This window comes from Galeopterus variegatus, unplaced genomic scaffold (assembly GCF_000696425.1).
Source record: "Galeopterus variegatus unplaced genomic scaffold, G_variegatus-3.0.2 Scaffold2185, whole genome shotgun sequence".
NCBI classification, from domain to species: domain Eukaryota; kingdom Metazoa; phylum Chordata; class Mammalia; order Dermoptera; family Cynocephalidae; genus Galeopterus; species Galeopterus variegatus.
The window spans coordinates 98,461-111,314 of record NW_007728296.1 but is presented as its reverse complement, the minus strand read 5'-3'; the positions used below and the strand labels follow the sequence as shown (position 1 = coordinate 111,314).

The window sequence follows — 12,854 nt, the reverse complement described above, 5'->3', positions numbered from 1 at the left end:
GATGTTACTCTTTATTGAATTTCCTATCCTTCAAGTCAGGTCCCATTATTAACCCATCTTACAGATGAGCAGGCCGAGATTTAGAGAGAAAGAGTACCTCTTAGTGTCCCCTAGCTAGTAAGTGTTGAAGCTGGGATTTAAATCCAGGCCATCTGATCTCAGAGCCCACTCACTTAACCATAACACACAGCTGTCCCCTCCAGTTCCTCGTCACTTCATAACACAAATGTCTGGAATTCAGAGTAAATGGTGGCTTCTGACTATGTGTCCTCGAAACACTCATCCAATCGGATACTTACCCAGATAAGTGAGTTGCCTCAACTGGCTGTTGAAGAACCAGTCACAGCCTTGGTCCTGACCAGGTGACGGAAGAGACGGAAGGGGCCGACCCACTCGACTCCTGCACCTTATGAGGATATCAGGGTAAGGCGGCACATCTGTGTGCACCAGCAGGAGGTAATTCCCAGGAGCAAAGTTGTCAAATGTTGCTGAGTACTTGAAGTGAGAAAAAAGCACAACAGGCTCATTTAGTAAGGAAGCCCCCCACCCTGAAAAAGAAAGAATGCAGGAGTAGTTTAGAAATAGAACAGTTCGGGGCCAACCCCATGGCTCAATCGGGAGAGTGCGGTGCTGGGATCGCAGAGGCACTGGAAGTGCCAAGGCCGTGGGTTCTGATCCTATATAGGGATGGCCGGTGCACTCACTGGCTGAGCGCGGTGTGGGTGACACCACGCCAAGGGTTGCCGATCCCCTTACCGGTCACAAAAAAAAAAAAAAAAAAAAAGAAAGAAAAAGAAATAGACAGTTCAGACCCAGACTGTACTCTTCTTGTGGGGAATGGGCTTACTTAAATTCATTCCATAAAAATTCATAACTATAGCTACAAAATCATAGAATGCAAAGACTGTAGTATGTCATAAGTTTCTTCCTGTTTAACAGTCTTAATTAACAGAGGAGGAAATCCCAGGCCCAGACAAGTGAATTGATTTGTTTGGGGTCAAACATCTAGAAGAGACAGGGCCAGGTCTAGAAGTCCTTTCCAATTTTTCCCACAACTGGAGGAGGCAGGCAGTGATAGGAGTGCCACCCATTTACACTGTTGGAGCATTTGCTGCACAATCAGGCACTGTTCATTAGTCATTCAGTCCTCAAAAGACCCCCTGTGGTTGTTATGATTACTACCACATTCTACATTTGAAGAAACTGAGGTAGGCAAGGTTCAGTAACTTGCCCCATATCACAAAGCAGGACATAAGCCAGGGTGTCCGCATTCACAATCACATCCTACTGCCTTCACTTTATACAAATCCCACAGAATGTGCTTATGGGAGCTTCAGGAAAAAGAAAGAGAGCCGTGGTGAGAAAATCAAAAGAGGTTCTTGTTCTGAATTTCGTATAACTGTGGCACACCTAAAGCAGCTTCTATCTCTGTAAGATCTGCTCTCATGATTAGGGAGACTGTCTATTGTGAGACAGGAAAAAAGAAATGTGTTAAAAGGAAGAAAAGAAGCTTGAGAAATCTACTGGATTGCTTTAAAGGAAAAAAAAAAGAAAAAAGAAACCAGGAAATGCACCCATTTGGATATCCCTATCTTCATCCCCCTTAACCATTAGACTCCTTCTCCCCAACCCAGCCTGGGGACTCATTCAGACCTCTATTTGCAAGTTAATCTTTGACCACAAGGTGGCAGTATGAAATGTGTAAATGCCTTATTAAGACATTTTCTCTGGCTACAAACACTTCTAACTGGGGTAAGTTGATTTTTAACCTGTAATTTTAAAAAATGCAATTCTATAGAATACTTAGAGGCTGTTTTTCATTGAATTGATAAATTTAAATTTTCAGGCAGAACTATTCTGCATTCAGGATGAGATTTAAACAAATTATAAAATTTTCAAGTTAAAAAAAACACATGAATTTCATATTGAGGTTATGTTCATCTGGCCAAAATGATGCAGCAGTTCTCTTTATCAACATCAAATAGTGCTAATACTTGTAACCCATTTTTTCAAAGAAGGAAAGATAAGAATCCCTTATTGGGGATATAACATACCAATGAATGGTTTCCTAAATTTACCTCCAGAGATCTGTTAATCCAAGGGTTCTCAAATCTCAATGAGTAGGTCTCTTGATCCAAGAGCAGAGCCATCCAGCCATGAGGGTTAGACAATGTGTCAAATACATAATTGACAGTGGTTGTCTTATTTCTGCTGTCAGTCATGGTTAAATCATAAGAAACATCAGGAGCACTAGCTCTAGGGAGATTTAAAAAGAAGAAAAAAAAATGGTTTCCAAGGTTATTTTCCTGTTCTGGACCTAATGCATTCCTCTTCCACCAATTTTAATCATCTTTCTATTCTCTCCATGTATGCGTTAGGCCCTCTTTGCACGTCTATGGATGTTTTAGCATCCACCATGTCGGTCAAAACAGCCCATTGGGAAGTTGCTATTGGATGCTTTGCTTATTACATACACTGGCCTTGTGGGCTGCAGGAAGTAACACTCAAATCTTAGGCCACTAATAAACGTCATCATGATGAGTTCATATGCGCCAGGATTATATACCATTATTTTAACAAAAAAATGTCTACGGCAAGAATTTTGCCATAGACCAGATTTATCAACAGCAGAAAACACATTATTTTTGGTAATTAGATATTGCTATGGAGAGTGATGACAGAGACCCAAGCCCTGATGTGGCTAGACTCAAAGAATGCATGGAAGAGACCTGCAAAGGCAGCCACCGCTATTTTCCTAATTTATGTAAAGGGTTTCTAGAAGAACTGGGTTTTACCAAATGAGGAAACTGAGGCAGAGTATGGCAACAGTACTATGTGAATGTTATAAGGTAGAGCTAGATATTTATGATCCAAGATATCCTAAATTACTCTACACAGCCTATCCCAGAAAGTGATTTTTAAGACTTCCTTAGACTATAAACAGATTTAGCCAATTTGCTAAGACCCTAAAAGAGAGTCAAAGTCGACCTAAAAAAATAAAGTAAAAAAAGGGAATAAATACACATTATGACTGTCCTTCCTTTTTGGTTTAGTTTTCACAAGAATCTTTAACCGTGGCATTTTGCTGTAAGCAGATAAATTCTCGTAGAGGGAAATGAGACCAAGGAGGATGTTGGGTTTTCACAGTGAGGTGGGGCATGAGTATATCTAAAGCCAATTTGTAGTCCGGTGGCATTCTATAAAAAGGAAATTTTCTTTAGCGTTACCTGCTTGGTCACAAGTCAAATGGCTGTAAATTGGATATCTAGATCAGCATACGCTAGTGTGTGAACTTGTGCAAATTACAGATTTTAAAAGAGAGGCAACAATAGTATATACCTCATATAGTTGTTGTGAAAATTAAAGAGATAATCTACATAAAGCACTCAGGAGTTATCACCAAGCCCCACAATATCTACCTGCCTCTCGCTTAAGAACCTCAGATGTGCCAGATTTGCCATTTTGTACTACTTATTTTAATGTCTAGAGATTTATCTGGGATATTTGGCCATTTAAAAATACACCCAAAACTTTTTACGGGACAGAGCATTGATCCTGGTAATGTGGCGCTTGATATATATTTCTTGCAAGATTAAATGTGTTTGTTTCATTCCTTAATTAATGAAAAATGCTTGGGGCATTGGGGAATAAAAGAACTACTCTTTCCTGGTATTTCCCTAAGCAGCATTAATTGAACCGTTAGAAATCTTGGACGAGGGGGGAAATTCTTCTTCTCCTGGGTTTGGGATTCTTGGGGGGTTTTCTCCTGTGTGTACCAGTTCTCAAACTGGAAATAATGCACAATCCTCAGTTCATACTTTTAGAATCAGGATGAACATGATGGTCATCTGCTCCAACTTCCATTCCATTGCAGGAATTGCCCCATGATATTTCACCTTGCCCCTTCTTCCAGTTACAGGAGGTTCACATCCTCAAAGAGAAGACCATTTCACTTGTGGAATTTATTTTTATGTTGTAATCTTTGGAAAAGCTTTAGAATGCTAAAATTTCTTCCTTATATTTTCTAGCCACCTTCTCTCAATTTTGGCTCTCTCATCATGGCTCTCTCTTCCCCTAACTGAAACCATGAGTCCCATAGTCCCAGGAGACTGTCTAGCACCATGTGACTCAAATAATATATTTAACAAATAAAAATAAGCTTCTGGAAATAAATGTAAGACAAAAGTGATAAGAAGAGATGAGTTGAAACTAAGAAATATTAGAGGTAGATAAGTCGGCTGCAGTAGGTACCATGGTCAGTGTATAAAATGGGATTCCCCACAGTCCAGAGAATGATTCTAAATGTTTCAGGTTCTGAAAGTGCATCTTTTCAGCTTTCAGAGAGGTATATGGGCTCTGGACAAGACCTAAATCCAGGATAAATCAGAATTTCCAGTTAATGATTTACAGTGAGAAATAAAACTGCCTTTCACATAGTGGGAGTTCAATAAACATTTGTTGAATGAATAAACAAGTGTTAAATGCACCAAAATACTCCAAATGGCTACTTAATAATATTTCTCCCCAATAGGGAAGTCTACACAGAAAAACCACATGAGTGTCTGGAGATTTCCTATAAACTGATAAGCAATTGATCATAAGTTACTAAAGCTTGATACAGTCAATCCCACATCAATAGGATATTTGCCAAAAGGATGTAACCACTTACATTTATTGGTTAGAAAACCTCTCCTGAGCACATATATGCAATACACGCTAATAGTGGGCCCTGGTTTAGGAATATGCTGAGTTCCTTAAGAACCTGTAATTCTTCTACCCTAGTCAAGTGCTCTCAATTAAACCACTTTACAAATAGTTTTATTTTAACTATAGACCAAAAGAAGAACTCTGTTTGTTCAAGTGCATCCATCTGTTCACATTTAGTTCCTCCTGCCTTACCAGCCTATACTTTGTCATTCTTTTCTTAGCTATCATACATACCACCTTGACAATTATAAAATATTACCTCAATATGCTACAATACAATCAACTGGGTATATATTTTCAGAAACTTTTAATTCTACCAATGTGGCCACAAGAATTTCCCTGGTCACCTTGCTGGGACTTTATTATTTCTCAAATTTCCATCAATACTTCATTTATAAATCAATTTTCAGAATGTATTCCTTTTGATTCAGTCTCTATAGACTGTAATTTCAATTTTTGAAGGGACTTTTTTTCAGACCTTCTCCCCAGTTTTTGAAGGCCCTCAAAAATATGACTCCACCTTCAAATATTGTCAAACCATTAAATGCTAGCATTAATTGGGCTCTATTTGTCTTTGGGATCTTTGTAACTTCCTTCTGATGTTCTCCTTCCAGTCACCATCCAATAAGCTGGTGCTAACCCCATGGTCAACCAGAGCCCCACTACAGCACAATGTGATCCTGAAGTACCCACCTCATCCCCTACATGTGCTGCCCATCGTCTCAGAGCCCTGATCCTATCAAGCTACCCTCATTCATCCCAACCAAGGTTTATTTGGGATGCAATTTCTCTGGTACTCATATGCAGCACCAGATTTCTGTAGTGTGATACAGGTAGAGACGGAGGTTATCAAATATACCATTTCACAGCTGGTAGTGAAAGGGTCATCGAGTGCACTCTGAAAAGCAAATAAAAATGTAAAAGACCCATCTCCCAGTAGGCAAGATGCCTTGAACTGACCGTCACCGGGGGCCAAAAATTCAAAGTCAGATCAGCTCCTATTCTTCTAGGCCAAATGCCAGCACTGACAGTGATGGGCTCTTCTGAAAAGCACCGAAAGAACATCAAGCTTCGAAGAACACCAGGAAGAGAATTTACCAACCATAATTACTACAATTTTCACTTGCCCTAAATAGCCACCAATTTCCCCGTGCCCTAAATAGCCACCAATCTCCCTCTCTTTACTGTTAATGAAGCAAAGGAGCACAAAAGTATTTCTAATTTGGAGGAGCCAAGGGAGTCTGCATGGGCCATTAGCAGCAGAGAGCTTCATTACTAGGGGAAGAAGTCTCTCCCTGAACTTCTCATGGCTTTATGTGCAAGAAATCAGGAGGCAACCAGTTCATTTTAAATGTTAACCCTTACCTCTGCATAAGCTACGGCTCCTGTGTATGATCGAAAAGACAAAAGGACTATAAGCCTTACATGTTGCTTTTCCTTTTTATGGGATGCCTTGATTATCTTCTTTTTTTTTTAAGCAGCCAAACCTGTTTTTAATTAAGAGATATGTTCCTTTAGAAGTATAACACTATCACTTCATAAAATTTCCCTGCCAAAGTACCAATTTACCATACTAGTTGCTTAAACAGTTATGTGATTTAGTGGCCATGTACTGTGCAGAACTGTCGAATGTATACTGCCCACAAAGGATTTGTTAGGCAATCAACAATACCAATGAGAACAAATATTAACTCCCTGGTTTGTGTTTGCCATTAGCTTACTTTTCCTGAGGGTCCATAACTCTATGTATTAATACAAACATTGCATTGAGCTCTAAATGCTCTTGATTCAGAACAATTGTGGAATAAACCCTTTATAATTACGCATCTCCTAAGCAAGACCCATCATAATAGGCAGACTAAAATGGTGCTGCAAGCGTCTCCTGGATATCTGTGCTTGCTGCTGTTGCTCTCATCTTTTATTGAACAAAGAGAACAAAATCGGAATTTTGAGCACAGCTAACAAATTTTTGTGGCAAGGCTTTTCACGAGCATGCTTTAAAAATACACTGAGCTCATAACAGTCCTTGCCACAGGCCACTATCTCATCTGCTGACCTGCCACCACTCAGTAATATTTTTGCCTGTCAGAAATTTTTTTCTACATATAGCCTTATTGACTAAGAAACACTTAAATATTTCTCCTTCTGAGTAAGATGAAAAACCTAAAAACGAGGAAAGAAGCCACAACACTCAGTCTTTCCCCAACTTTTTAACAATTTTAAATTCACATACAAAATAGAACTGGTAGGCAGAGAAGCAAGTCATATAATTTAATAATCCTTGTGTTTCTGGTGGGCACACTCTTCCATGACTTTTCAGATGTATATTTCTGTCTATCCTTTTACAGAATAGCTATAAAGCAATAATGTATTGTAGAGAAGCCCAAGAACCAACGTAGCACCTCCTCTAAGGTGACATCTATAAGTTTTGCAACATACTTATCTGCTATCCTATTAGGACAATACTTCTTGCTCATTCTATCTTAATCCATGAAGACAAGCAATAGATGTCCGTTATTCCACTTTACATAATCCTTCCTACACCAGTGCATCTCTTTTGATCTGCTGAGTCCAGCTGGAATGGCCTCAGAACATGAGAATATCTTTATTGGATACTCACCCAGAAGGAAGACAGCTACTTCTCAGGGATATTGAAAAACAATTTTGTGCAGCAGGTAGGGAGTTAGACTAAGAAGCCTGTCTTCTCTTTTATACATATACACCTTCTGTTGTGGTGGAGCTGCCTGACACCAGCTGACAAGAACTTATTGTTAGCCCCTCTTCCCAACTTTGTGTTTAGTGATAACATGCTGGTAGCCTGAAATAGGTCATAAGAGTATTTTCACCAGAGAATTAGGAAAATGCTACAAATCAGGGCTTTTTATTCTCGAGAGTTAGTTGTTAAACATTCACCAGCACACCGCTATACTCTTATCATTCTTGAAACTTAATAACCATGTAAAATTGTTGATGATATTCCTCAGTTTGGGGTCCATTAGGATTCTCAGATCTTTTTCTATCTTACTTCTGTAATCTGTGCTACCAAAAGAGAATAATACGTCTTCGATTTTTTCCTGTGTTACAGGATTTTGTTGTTTTGATTTTTTTTTTTTTTTAAGACTGAAGAAAGATACCAGTAGTGATGCTATGCCTATTTATCCCTAGGAAGGAGAGTTAGAGTATTATTAGAGGAAAAGCTAGGCCAAAATTTCCATTTGAACTCTTCTTTACTTTTGCATTTGCAGAGGCAGGGGGTGCCTCATACTTCGAACACTGACACATTAAGAGCAGTTACATAGGTAAAAACTGAACGCAAGCACTACAGGAGAGGATATTAAGCAAGATCTGGGAATCAAGGTGATCAACAGGAACATTAACCTTTTATTTTCCAGGAGAAGTAGGAAGAAAGAGACAGAGGTTATTGGGGCACAATCAATCAAAGACTGTGTCCTGGATGACTTCAACTTCTAGGCCTGCTTAGGAGGTTTTGCCAGATCAGTACAATGTCATGCGATGATGGGAAATTATTCCCTGTTTTTCAGGAAACAGATTAAGTCACATTTGAACAAACTTAATTCCTTTGCCATGCATTTGTTTCTCAGAAGTCTAAAAATCTATAGTATTCTGTTAAATTAATAGTATGCCTAAGTGCTGTTTTTTAAATCACAAATGTAAAATAGAGACTTTCTGAAGGTAGCACTTATTGAGCAGCTACTGCATGCCGAGAAATGACCCTGTGTGATAGATACCATTATGCCCATTTTATTGATGTGAGAACTGAAGAAAAAAGAGTCAAAGTAAGTTGTCCAAAAAAATACACAAGGAAGTAGGGGAATTATGACTTGTGCCCACAAATGATTCTTAATTACTTCTCTATTCTTCAGTCTTTGGAAAACAATTTCAAATATATGCACATGTCCTGGCTGTATTTTACGTACATCCTATAAAAATTCAGAAGGATTGGTCAGCCAACCTACAACATCTTGCAAGCTCTTCTGCTTTTCCCCACACTCAATCCAGTCAATAATGGGAAGACAGAATCAAAGTTTGACTTGTTGGTATCTGAGTAAGTCTATGATGATTAAAGAAGCTATAGAATGCTCTAGACCAAAAAAATAATAATTCCCAGGTGGTCATTGTCTGGGTTGAGTTCTCATTTTCTGCATCGCAATTCTATGTATCTATACCACCAGGGCAAGAAAACAATCACAAATGAACGCAACTGCTCACTCAGTGGGGTGGCATGAGGTAGAGTGGAGGCGGTACCAGCTTTTTTAGAATAAATCCTCTGGTCAGATGATAGCCCCATGAAAGCAAAAGCCTCGAAGGCATTCTGAAAAGACACTCTTGAATATTAGATGTTGCTAGGAATTTTAGAAATGAAGATTGGGGCTAACATTTTAATCCCAAGTCTTCTGAAGAGAAGTTTGATGTCAAGGATCCTTCTTGAATATATCCCAAGAGAGAAATGGGCAAGAATGGCACTAGAAGAAGATTTGGGAGTCCACAATTTTGAATTTTTATTTATTTATTCAACACTAATTTTATTGCATCACTATGTGTTCAGCATGATATTGGGCACCATAATATAAACAAACAAAAACCCTATTCTCATCCTACTTACCATCTATGATGGGAGATAGACAATTTATAAAACTATGTAGGAGTTATGAGCATCAATTAGAGCAAGTATAAAGAGCTAGCACAGAGCAGGGATATCAAAACCTGCATGGGAAGCTCAGAGAAAATGCCCTCCATGCTGACTTTATGAAAGGTGAGCCTTATAAATTGAATAGTGCCAAAAAGTTGAATATGGGTAAGGATAAAATGCAGAGGAAGTAGGGCAGAGCATGGAGAGATGATGCTGGAACCATGAGCAGGGAGCAGGTCATGAAAGGCCCATGAGACATTAAGAATGTTGGACCTTCCTCACAAGGCACAGGGAAGGCTTCAAAAGTTTCAAGGAAGGTAATGGATGGCATGACCAGATGTACCTTTACAAAGTGCAAGGACCGAAGCACAGCAAGGCAGCAAGCAAAGACGCTGCTGTGATTACACAAGGGAGAATCAACGGCAGCCTGAACTAGAGAGAGGGAAGTTGGGAGAAAGAGAAGTAGGAAGACTCAAGAGGAACTTTTTTTTAGGAGATAAGATGGACCTAGTAGGTGATTAATGTGGGAAATAAGGTAAAAAGATAGTCATGGATGACTCCATGTTTCCAATTAAGACAAGCATTTGCCTCGGTGAGATTGGGAACACCCAGGGAGGAATAGGTCTATGGAGAAAGATTATAAATTCTATTTTGGCAAAGAATTTGAGATAGCTATTAAACACACCAGTGGAAACACTGAAAGCATTGCAGCTCAATAGAAATACAATGCAAGCCACAAATGTGTGCCAGAGATCTCATCTTAAATTTTACAGTAGCCACATTAAAAAAAAGTAAAAGGAAACAGGTGAAATTTATAATATATCCAAAAATTATCATTCAACATAATCAATATAAACAAATTATTGAGATACTTTAAATTCTTTTTTTCATACTAAGTCATTGAAATATGTGTGTAATTTACTCTTACAGCACATTTCAATTTTTGAAGGGGCCGTTTTTCAGACCTTCAGATCTTTTTCTATCTTACTTCTGTAATCTGTGCTACCAAAAGAGAGTAAGATGTCTTCGATTTTTTCCTGTGTTACAGGATTTTGTTGTTTTGATTTTTCAAGTGCTTAGTAGCCTATGTTTCTAGTGGCTACAATACTGGACAGGACAGATCCTATTATGCATTATAAACTGCCCAGATGCTGACTTAATGGTAGTTTGAGTAGCAGAACCAAGAAGTCCTTGCTCCAGTATTAATAGGAAATGTATTATATAAATCCAATAGTTCATTTAACAGTTGGCTAAATGGGTCTGGAGTGCAGTACAGCAGTGCAGACAGGAGGGAAAAAAATTGAAATCATCAGTGAATGCTCATTGAAGTTGTGAAAATAATCCAGATCACCTGGGAATAGTACATGGCTTGAGAGTAAGGGAAAGCTCCTTATAGAACCCTAAGGGATATCAGCATTTAAGGGACAGGGAGAAGACCTTACAAAGAAGATCTAGAAGGAGCAAGCAAAAATCTATTGATAGTATTATCCTTGTTCTATATAATTCTCTCTATATAGAAGAAGTCACTTATCCAAAAATCCAAAATGGATAAATTCAAGAACTATGTGAGGCATGTCATCATTAGGGGACCCTTGGAGAAAAATGGGTGCTGACATATATTTCTGAAATGAGGTCCTGACTTAAACTGGTAGAGTAAACAGAGCCCCTGCCTCATCAGGAAGACTGAGGTTCATAAGAGGAGGTTGGTAGAAACAAAAGCTGGGAAGGGAACATGATTCAGAATACCTGTGGCTCCTGTAGAAAGCACGTTTTTCAGATCTGGTAAGAGAGAGAACAGTATAAACAGCTTCATGCAGATCATGCATGTTGTCCTTTTAACAAAACATAAATGACACTCTGCCTTGTAGAGGGTGGAAGGTTTTTCTTCACCCAAATATTAAATAGTATGACAACTTTGAATATGTATATGCCTCTTTCAACCCAGCTGCCAGCTTTGAGTCATAGGAACCTATAAAATGGGAATTGCCACAAATGTGGGCACCAGTCAGACTTAAATAAGGCAGTGAGGAAAAAGAACAGAAGGTCACCAATGTCAAGCAGAGAACTTAAGAGAAAATGGACCAGAGATGGGGGCTACCAAGGAAGAAATCACACTCTAAGCTCTTGGTTTTTAGAAAAGGGGGAAGGGGTGCCTTGTTTACGGCTTTATGCAGTCACATAAAGCTTCACTCCCTACCCTCTGGACCTCTTGCTGAGGGAGCAGGGTAAGGGTTGAAGTGAAGACAGCAGGGTGCTTGTGCCATATCAGATCTCCATCAATATGCAACCCCAAAAGATCACCACTGGAGAGCTTTGCAAATCAACTCTTAGGGTGCTTGCCCCAGAGCAAACAGCAAAACAAATTAATCCTTTCTCCATGAAATGCAACAAAGTTTGTATCTATGCTGAATTCAAATTGCTCATTAGCTCTGACATGTTCCTAATGAGGTTATAATGCTCTGGGACAAAGATCAAGCCACTGAGCACAAATTGCTAGGGATAAAATCATAGAAAGATAAAATTAGAAAGACCTCAGAGCAGTGCTTCCCAAACTTTAATATGATTCACCTGGGCATTCTGAAGCAGGACCTCTGGGGTCTGGTCTGAGATTCTGTATTTCTAAGAAGCTTCCTGGTGATGCATGGGTATTTGTTCATGGACAGATATGTGCATCAACCTGAAAAGTTTAAATAAAAGCTAGAGAGTAGGACAACTAATGATCCAAGATTTGGCCGGACTGAAGAGGTTTCTGAAACACGGGACTTTACATTGTAAAACCAGGAAAATTCCAGGAAAACCACGATGAGTTTTTTGCCCTACTAGAAGCCTTTTGAATCTACCTAGAAAATAACATCAGGATTATCATCTTGTTGACCTTGTCGGTCCTTAAATTGTGGGATTATGACCTGCTGCCAAGGCAAGCACCTAAGTATCTTGTCCTGAAGACCTCAAAGAGTAGATGCTCAGACAAGATTAAGGCTCTCTGCAGAGCCTTCTAACACCACACTGACAAATGCCTCTCCAGTACAAGGCTCATTGACAAGAGCCTATCAGTAGATCTCAAAGTAAGGCATAAAAAAGGAGTATTAAGAGCACATAGAAATAAATATCATAAGCATATAATGTTCCTTTTAACTACACAAATCTATTTTATTTCATTTGAAAATATGCATATAAGAAATAAATCATTGGCTTTTATAAATCTCAAAACACTCATTAAAAAACATGTTTGGGGCCGGCCCGGTGGCACACTGCGATAGTGCGCCGCTTGGGAAGCGCAGCGGCGCTCCCGCCGAGGGTTCGGATCCCACATACAGACCGGTTCCCGCTCGCTGGCTGAGCGAGGCGTGGGAGCAACACCGAGGGTTGCGATCCCGTTGCCGGTCCCGGTCCAGTACGGAGGTGACACTGAGGGTTGCAATCCGTTGCTGGACACGGAAAAAGACAAAAAAAAAAAAAAAAAACATGTTTGGTTAAAACACTAAAATAATAAAAA

The 12,854-nt window shown here is 39.3% G+C and overlaps 1 protein-coding gene across 1 annotated transcript in view; it reads right to left on the bottom strand.

The window, feature by feature from the left end:
* LOC103597076 (fibrocystin-like) overlaps positions 1–12,854 on the bottom strand; it is a gene marked incomplete at its 3' end in the record, with an annotated part of 308,904 nt that overhangs the window by 203,567 nt on the left and 92,483 nt on the right. Inside the window, exons 14-15 of the mRNA XM_008580875.1 lie at positions 2,079–2,256; positions 300–495 (exon numbers count right to left, since the gene is read on the bottom strand). Of these exons, the coding sequence (XP_008579097.1) occupies positions 300–495; positions 2,079–2,256 (374 nt within the window). The remainder of the gene's footprint in view (positions 1–299; positions 496–2,078; positions 2,257–12,854) is intronic.